The 9,349-nt window shown below is 37.5% G+C and overlaps 2 protein-coding genes across 2 annotated transcripts; one reads left to right on the forward strand and one right to left on the reverse strand.

Annotated features, from left to right (window-relative positions):
* The first annotated feature begins 4,569 nt into the window (after positions 1 to 4,569).
* On the forward strand, positions 4,570 to 6,801 carry LOC137249422 (uncharacterized). Its single transcript, XM_067780905.1, has 2 exons — positions 4,570 to 4,683; positions 4,773 to 6,801. Exon 2 carries the CDS (start codon positions 4,786 to 4,788, stop codon positions 6,712 to 6,714), a length of 1,929 nt encoding a protein of 642 aa, XP_067637006.1. The 5' UTR covers positions 4,570 to 4,683; positions 4,773 to 4,785; the 3' UTR covers positions 6,715 to 6,801.
* A 590-nt stretch (positions 6,802 to 7,391) lies between these two features.
* On the reverse strand, positions 7,392 to 9,050 carry alpha-PheRS (phenylalanine--tRNA ligase alpha subunit). Its single transcript, XM_067780906.1, has one exon. It carries the CDS (start codon positions 8,937 to 8,939, stop codon positions 7,452 to 7,454), a length of 1,488 nt encoding a protein of 495 aa, XP_067637007.1. The 5' UTR covers positions 8,940 to 9,050; the 3' UTR covers positions 7,392 to 7,451.
* Positions 9,051 to 9,349: the final 299 nt, after the last annotated feature.

A 9,349-nucleotide genomic window follows, 5' to 3' on the forward strand; every position in this document is an offset into this window, starting at 1 on the left:
GAATAAATTTGTTAGCAATATGGGAATGCTGGCGTCGCCATTTATTTAGAAGGCACTAGGTAGGCATACAGGTAAGGGGCCACCGAAATACAGGTGCGTCGGTGGCCATGGTTATTGAGGGTGGGACAAGCACCGGGCGTCGCAACACCACCCGCGGCGCCCCCTATATATATTCGGCCCTTTATGTTTATTTTCCCTTTGGTTATTTTATTTTAATTTCAGCAGTTTTTTTTTGAATTTGGTTTTTAGAGTTAGTAACCGGTCATGTCCGGTTCGGTAATTTTTTTTTGCGCCAGTTTTTTTTGAATTTTAGATTTTTGAATTTTTTTGAATGTTAACGGTCTGTCCGTGACATCCGGTTCAGCCGGATGTTGTTTTAGTTTGAATTATAAGCGTTTTGAGTCGGTCTCTGCGCTTCTGTCGGTTTTTTTTTTTTTGAATTTGACAGCTCTTTTTTTTTTAAAGGCATGATAGGAACTTTTTTCTGTTTATGGCGCAGGAACAGTAAGGTTGGCAAGGGCCCGCCCCAGCCGACAATGACTAGCCACTGTGCACCAACACATCATGCCGACCGCCTTTCTTACTGCTTCCATAGTAAATGCGTTACCATAACAAAATTCAATTGATTTGTAATTTTTCCAACGTAATCAAATATGCGGTGTATATATAAATTAAAAAGGTTAAAATTGCGAGCGATGCGGGCGATCCGGCTCGTTGGATCAAAAAATGTTGCGGCAAAGGAGCTTTGCGACAGATCACCTTGGCAGACGCGGGTGGTAGATCGCTTGGAGGCAATGTAGTGGGCGGTAGATTATCTGCGGGTGTGGACTGTATGATGCGGGTTTATACTTACGCAAATATATCCGGCTGCAACCGATAAATTGATGGCATGATGCACCACGGTGAACACTATGATGCGTCCTTTTCAGGGATTACTTACGGTAGTTTGTGCGAAATCACTCCAAATAATTCAACACGAATGATGTTGCTCGATTAGCACAACCAACTTTAATTTAAATATGTATTTTACTGGGTTTTACAATCTTTCAAATAATTTAAAGGCGGGCGGCGAAAAAATGGCACGTTTCCTTTTTTTCACTTGCTAGCGAATAATCATCCAAAATATAACAAAACGTCAAAATCCATTAGTTGCTGAAGGCAACTAATGGGCACTACTTTACCGGCACAAATGTACTGCCTTATCAGCAGATAATCAATCATATCGCCTAATACTATTAATACTTAGCGCCTAATACTAATTTCACACAGACGGCTTATTGAATAATAAAGGCAATTTTCTACATTAAGACGCTTATTGAGCTCATTCTTCCCAACAAAATTCGAATCTATAATTATTTCATTAGTAGCTAATCGAATGCCTAATGAAGGCAAAAGCACAATGCAACTCTGTTGGCCGCGTTCCGCTTCTTAGTTTTTGGTGTGTTCAGTGCTTAAAAATGTCATTTGTCAAAGTAAATGTCATTGTCTGCATGGCGGAACGATACAAGGTGGCCGCACCGAACAGCTGATTATAACCTTTTTTATTTGATTTGATACATCAACTATCGGCGCAGTACGATTTTGACATTTGTCCATCGAATTTACAAGTACATGGATTTTTTTTTGCTTGTAGGTATGTCATCATGCTGCCACCTTGTATCGTTCCGCCATGATTGTCTGTCATATAGCATTGTTATTTTATTCGCTTAACATTTCATCCTTCATACTAATCGAGCAGTTACTTCTGTGTGAAAGCAAAAAATTTACGATTTCATTAGAAGGTGAAATGAGATCATTAAGTTTCTGTGTGAAAACAGTATAATACTAATTTCACACAGACGGCTTATTGAATAATAAAGGCAATTTTCTACATTAAGACGCTTATTGAGCTCAATCTTCCCTACAAAATTCGAATCTATTATTATTTCATTAGTAGCTAATCGAATGCCTAATGAAGTCAAAAGCACAATGCAACTCTGTTGGCAGCGTTCCGCTTCCGTTTCCGCTTCTTAGTTTTCAAAGCAAATGTCATTGTCTGCATGGCGGAACGATACAAGGTGGCCGCATCGAACAGCTGATTATAACCTTTTTTATTTGATTTGATACATCAACTGCCGGCGCAGTACGATTTTGACATTTGTCCATCGAATTTACAAGTACATGGAATTTTTTTTGTTTGTAGGTATGTCACCATGCTCCCACCTTGTATCGTTCCGCCATGATTGTCTGTCTCATCCTTCATACTAATCGAGCAGTTACTTCTGTGTGAAAGCAAAAAATTTACGATTTCATTAGCAGGTGAAATGAGATCATTAAGTTTCTGTGTGAAAACAGTATAAGACGCTTATTGAGCTCAATCTTCCCTACAAAATTCTAATCTATTAATATTTCATTAGTAGCTAATCGAATGCCTAATGAAGTCAAAAGCACAATGCAACTCTGTTGGCATCGTTCCGCTTCCGTTTCCGCTTCTTAATTTTCAAAGCAAATGTCATTGTCTGCATGGCGGAACGATAAAAGGTGGCCGCATCGAACAGCTGATTATAACCTTTTTTATTTGATTTGATACATCAACTGCCGGCGCAGTACGATTTTGACATTTGTCCATCGAATTTACAAGTACATGGAATTTTTTTGTTTGTAGGTATGTCACCATGCTCCCACCTTGTATCGTTCCGCCATGATTGTCTGTCGCATCCTTCATACTAATCGAGCAGTTACTTCTGTGTGAAAGCAAAAAAATTACGATTTCATTAGCAGGTGAAATGAGATCATTAAGTTTCTGTGTGAAAACAGTATAATTGGGTACAATGCATTGCATGATTCATCACTTAGCCAGACTTAAGGCTCCATTACTGATACTTAGCATATACTTGACTTGGCTTGCGAACTGTCACATACAGTTCTGTTAAATGAACATTGCATGTTACTGATTACTCAAAACTTAACTTGACTTAGAAGTCTGTTGAATTTTGATTTTATATGTAAGTTATAAGTGACGTTTACATTTTGAGATGCCATTTGTTTGTTTCCATTTCATTTTGTCATACAAATTGACATTTATTTAAAAATAAATTTCAACGCTGATTATGATGCCAGATTTTATGCGCCAAGTGGAGTATAATCGTGGCTAAGTTGCCAAGTTTACGCCAAGTCAAGTCAAGTCTATGCTAAGTATCAGTAATGCGGGCTTTAAGTATTCATGTTAGATTTCGTTTCGATTTCGGCCCAATAAAGGGTGAACTGTTGGATCATTTTTTTTCTCTCACTTTATACACTACACACTCTTACCTACATTTTCATAGTGTAAATAGCTATTAGTAGTTCAACAATGCTGTAGCCCTGGTTAAGAAACCTGCACTATCTTATTTTTTTTGTTGCATACATACGTTAATAGAAATGAATTATAAATAAATAAGTATTTAAAATGGGAATGCTGACGTCGCCATTTATTTAGAGGGCACTTAGGGAATCAGGTAAGGGGCCACTGAAAATTAGGTGCGTCGGTGGCCATGGTTTTTGAGGGTGTGACATGCACCGGGCGTCGCAACAACACCCGCGGCGCCCCCAAGTTATATTGGGCCCTTTTTGTTTTTCTCATTTTAATTTTCAGCGTTTTTTTTCATTTCAGCGTTAGTAACCGGCCGTGTCCGGTTCGGTAATGTTTTTTGCGTTAGATTTATTTGTTTTTTGAATTTTAAATTTTGAATGTTTTAACGGTCTGTCCGTGACATCCGGTTCGGCCGGATGTTGTTTTATTTTGTATTGATAAGCGTTTTGAGTCGGTCTCTGCGCTTCTGTCAGGTTTTTTTGAATTTGACAGCTTTTAGTTTTGACAGGCATGATAGGAACTTTTTTTCTGTTTATGGCGCAGGAACAGTAAGGTTGGCAAGGACCAGCCCCAGCCGACAATGACTAGCCACTGTGCACCAACACATCATGCCGACCGCATTCCTTACTGCTTCCACCGAAGATGCGATACCATAAAAATATTCATAATACCATGAGCACACGATATGGGCCAAGCAGGTATCGTTCGTTGAGTGTATCGTTCGCCAAACAGAATGAGGCTGTAAGCCTCTGTTCATTAAGCCTGTGTGTGAAAATTTATTGTTATTAAAAAATTAACATATGTTATTTCTTAAAGATAAAAAATTAAAATAAATGCATTATATGAAAAAAAAGACATTAATATGAAATTGGTCAGTTGTGATAGTCTTACTGTCATCACTGAAACATTTTTTGGATTTATAACAAAAAATGTGTTAATTTAAGTGTTAGCCCTGATCCAAGAAATTGAATGGGAGTGAACTATACGGCTCTATGCTTAGTTAATAAGCGATTTAATTGTATACAAGGGAGGCGAAAACTTACACGAACAGAGTTGTTTACATCACAACTGTTTGCTTTGCAACAAAAGTTGGCTACTTTTGCAATGCAGATGCATCAAAAATCATATGTTTCGGGCCTATCACATCAAAATTAAGGCAAAATACTTGCTCTGATACATTAGCGTGTTGTTCGCATTGCTTCGCTTTGACAGTGCCAAAAGCTATTGAAACCCATTGCCGCTTTCCTTGCTATGAAGCGACCAAAGCGTGTTTTGTAAATACGCCTTTAGTGCGCCGTTCCCTTTTATTAGGCTGGGCCGGGGTTTGTGCATTGTGCTCGGGCGTTAAGACGGTAAACAATAAATTTACTTATTAAAGAAGAAGCAACTGTTAAAATAATTTTTTTTTATTTTTAAACAAATATGCTTATATTGTACTTAGTTCGTCTTTCGTAATGAATTCAAGTGATGGACACACATTTGAAGATATTCTACTCAATGGTGACAGAGAGCAAAATAATGGTGCAATCACAAATCTGCAAGATGATGACGTACAATGCGGAGTAATATTCTACAATGAGACGACGCGTATATTAAAATTTTTTTGCACATATTGTGAAAAAGTAAGCGATAATATTAATTATTTTTGTCAACATTTAAGTGAACATATAAACGAACATGATGGTGAGGCGATATGTGAAGAGTTCAGTTCCGACTTGCCACAAAGTGATGGCAATTCTGCTCGCTGCGGTTATGAAGATTGCGATGGTGATAATATTTCAACTTCTTCCAAAATGTTAGCCTATGAAGAAAATACGAATGTGTCCTTATTGCCATGTGATTTAGCTGGTTTTGATGAAGCTAAAATGGTAGTGGAAGAGCTGGATGAAGCGGAAGAAATAGCAGCCGAAGTAGAGGCAGAAATGTGGCAAGAATTAGAAGAAAATGACGGTATGATACCCAAAGAGGAAAATACCTGCTCAAATGAATTTTACGAATATGAGGTTGCTGGTAAACTGGATAAAGATGCAAAAGATATTGGAAACACATTGCATACAGATAATGTGGATGTGCAAGCACATTTGGGGGAAGCAATTAGAAAGAAAAAACGTATAACTACAGTAAAAGTTATTGCATTAAAAAATCGTGTAGCGGAATTATATGAACGCATCAAATATGAAGAGGAGCGACGCTCACGGCATTATGATACAGAAAATACCAAAATACTAAATGTAAATCATGTGCCAAATGCAGAAATAGGTGTTGATGGTATAATTGATAATCAAAATGAGGCGTCTGCATCAACTAACGGAGCAGCAGAACCAAAACGGCATATAATTGGCGAAACGGTGATAACACTTTTACCGGAAACTCAATCAAAATCATTCGATATAACTAGATACGCTGGTACACCGCATAAAATAACAGGACTGAATAAAAATATGGGCGAATGCCTCGATGATAAGACCACATGTCCAGCTTGTGGTCGAAAATTTCGTAGTGCCTTCAGTTTAACCATACACAAGCGTACACATTATTTAGAATCCGATAGCAGAGTAAAGTTGGCTCATAAATGTTCCGATTGTGATCAATTATTCAATAAAATTCCTGACTTGAAAGAGCATATACAAGAAGTACACTATCCAGATGGTTTCATTTGTAAAATATGCAATCGCAGACTAACTAGTCTAACGCTTTTAGAGACTCATATGCGCAAGATACATCTCTCCAGACCATTTAATTGTGAAATTTGTCGCAAAAACTTTGATACACGCGATCGTTTCGAGGAGCATGTAAAGGCACATGTGTCCGGTCAACCATATCGTTGTCATATTTGCGGGCGTAAATATAGCACTGAATGTATATTGAAGCAGCATTTGCATAGACATAAAGAACAAATACCACAGTGTTGTGTCGTTTGTGGCAAGCTGACTTTACGAATAACACAGCATATGAAAATACATGCACCACGACCCAAAAAAGTGCTGACATGCAAAGCATGTGGTAAAATATTCAACTTCAGTTCGGGTTTAAGCCATCATTATAAAGTAATGCATAAATCGCCGAAACCCACAGCAAAGTCAAAACGTGATCGTACTATTGACTTGCCGTTAATTAATGATGAACCAATAAACTCAGACGAGGTAATGCCGCCTAGTGAAGAAACTGTGGTAGAATATGACTCGGAGCTGAATGAGAATACAGCTGAAATTCATCAAAAGGAAGAGGAGGCTAAGCGTGTTATAGTAGAGCTTATACAAAATGCAACGTATACGTCATTTTTGCCAGAAAATTTTCACAACTCGATGGATTGTGGACCGCCAATAGCGCGCGAAGAAACAATATCGGCTGTAAATAGTATTGTAAATGATCAGAGTTCGTGAATTTATTATTGAAAATTATTTTATTGAAAGCCATTACTTGATTAGTTATAATTAAATAAATCATAGAATTATTGAAGAAATATTTGTTGTAATTTTAGAGTTCAAACAGATATAACTACAAAATTAACATGTAAAACAAACATATGTTCTCAGCCACAATTCCGTACAGTTTTCAGCAAACTCTTAGCTGGCTTAAGCTCGCCAGAGTTTACTGCCTTTTAATAGTTTATACACTGGCACACTACTTGGCCAGAAATACTTACGCGCATAGCCATTGGCTACTCTTTTTACAAACAAACCGTTTTGCTTTTCTAAAAATTAATCGCCAAATTTTTGGGCCATTATAAACTAGTTGCCCTACAATCCATTTGTAAACCTTACCTAGCCGTGGCGGTTCTGTTTCTTTAGCATACGAGGCTCTGGCGATACCATGTTCCTCATTGAACTACGGGATATGGGCGGAATGACCTGGAAGGTGAAATGTGATCATATTAAATAGCTAACGCGGAATTGTGCCTTAATGGTATTTCATACAGGAACGTACGGCATCTGTATCCCCAAAGAACCATCAACATCAGTAACACTCCCAAAACCTTCGGAGAGTAAATATGATTACGGACTTTTTTGGTTCATGGAATCGCTATTTTAAATAAGCTAGAAATTTAATTGACATCATGTTTCTGTGAGACACTACAACACAAGTTTTAATGTACTTTTTTATAAATATTTAAAAAAATTTATTTATCCAAACGACATATTGGCCCCTCTTCAACCATTTTTAAATCAACCTTGGGACCTATTAAATCTCGTATATTATTAATGCCATATTTTATCATGGTCGGACGTTCCAACGATAGACCCCAAGCAATAACGTTTACATTTTCCGGCAAACCCATTGGCAGCAAAAGCTCCGGTCTAAAGATGCCCGAATTTCCAACCTCAATCCATTTATTAAGTCCTGGATGAAAACAGAAAATCTCCATACTTGGCTCCGTATATGGATTGTAAGCTGGTTTGAATTCTAATTTTTCAATACCCAATTTACGGAAGAATTCAAAGAGCGTACCAATTAAATCGCCTAAAGTAAGACCTACATCTGCTACCACTCCTTCCACTTGATGAAATTCAGCCAAATGCGTCGCATCCAAAGTTTCATTGCGAAACACTTTGTCAATACTAAAGTATTTGACAGGTCGAAAACCTTCCGGTTGCTTCGCGAGCTTATATAGCATACGTGCACTTACTGCCGTAGTATGCGTGCGTAAAGTATTACGTTGAGCCTCTTCCAATTTCCAATCGTAAACGTAACCTGTTGAGCCATAGCCTCCTGATGAATGTACCTTCTGTACTCGTTGCACGTATTCTTGTGGAAATTTATAACTTTTAGCCGGATTACTAATGAAAAAAGTATCTTGTGCATCGCGGGCCGGATGTTGTTGTGGCACAAAAAGAGCATCGAAATTCCAGAATGATGATTCAATGTAATTATTTGTTGGCATTTCTGAGAAACCCATTTCTAAAAATATTTGACGGAATTCTGTGCGTACTTTTAGTAGGGGATGTAAATGACCGCGTGCAGGTGCAGCACCCAAAGCGTCGAAATTGTAAGATTTGAATTTAAGGTCCTTCCATAAACCACTTGCCAGCATATCAATTGTTAGATCTGTTTCCAACTTTGTAAGTGTGGTCGCAAATTCGGTTCCTTTACTTAAGATAAAGCTTTTTGTTGTAATTTCTTGCAGTAACTTGCGCTTTTTGAACTCTTTAATAACATGTGCTGGTAAATCAGTTTTGTTTTTTGAGATCTCTTCAAGCGACTTTTTGACAGTGTCTTCAATACTTTCAACTTTTCTCCGAACAAGTGGCGGATCGACAGATTTGTCCAAATGCAACCAACCAAGTGCCATAGCTTTACTATAGCCAATCTTTGCATTCGGACAGCTTTTCATAAGTTCATCATGCACTATACCATCTGTTGGGACTGCAGCATACAAGACGGCTTCATGGCTACCATTTTCCATTACAGTTTGTCCTTCTTCAGTTAATTCTAAGCTTTTGTCCAATGTTGCCTCAGCTACAACAAACTCTACGTGAGCCTGAATGCTTTTCAAAGCCCCCACAATTTTTTGATGGTCAACACCAAACAATGTGGCTAAATCAATTGTATTAATTTTGTCATTGCTTTCTAAATGTTGTAAAATTCGTTCAGTTAGATCGGGATGCATTTTTCTTGAACAAATAGAACAATCAAATAACGTGAACTTTTGCTATGTAGCAATTCTCTTTTTTTTGCGCTTTGATGCTGTCGCACATACAGCTAAAATCATTGTAAATTTTACCAAGTAGCGCAACTAACAGCTGATCGGTGAAAATTCGCACATTCACACGCACAGTTCTCGACTCAGTTTCAAAACTTTAGATTATTTAATTCAAATTTTAAAGTGGGATAATCCTTACAAATTTATGCATACAGAATATATATGGCGTTTTTGTTGTTATTAAAACAATAGTTTTATTTATATTAAAGCTTTTATCATTTTTTTTTTAACTTTGAAAAAACTCCGAACACCATTCCTTCATTATATGACATTCGACTGCCTAGTCCACTGCCTTCCACTCTATTCGCAACATAACC

This window comes from Eurosta solidaginis, chromosome 4 (genome assembly GCF_040869045.1).
Source record: "Eurosta solidaginis isolate ZX-2024a chromosome 4, ASM4086904v1, whole genome shotgun sequence".
Classification (NCBI taxonomy): domain Eukaryota; kingdom Metazoa; phylum Arthropoda; class Insecta; order Diptera; family Tephritidae; genus Eurosta; species Eurosta solidaginis.

Excerpts from the sequence above, each read along its gene's own strand:
- LOC137249422 (XM_067780905.1), top strand. The coding sequence starts at position 4,786 with ATGAATTCAAGTGATGGACACACATTTGAAGATATTCTACTCAATGGT.
- alpha-PheRS (XM_067780906.1), bottom strand. The coding sequence starts at position 8,939 with ATGCATCCCGATCTAACTGAACGAATTTTACAACATTTAGAAAGCAAT.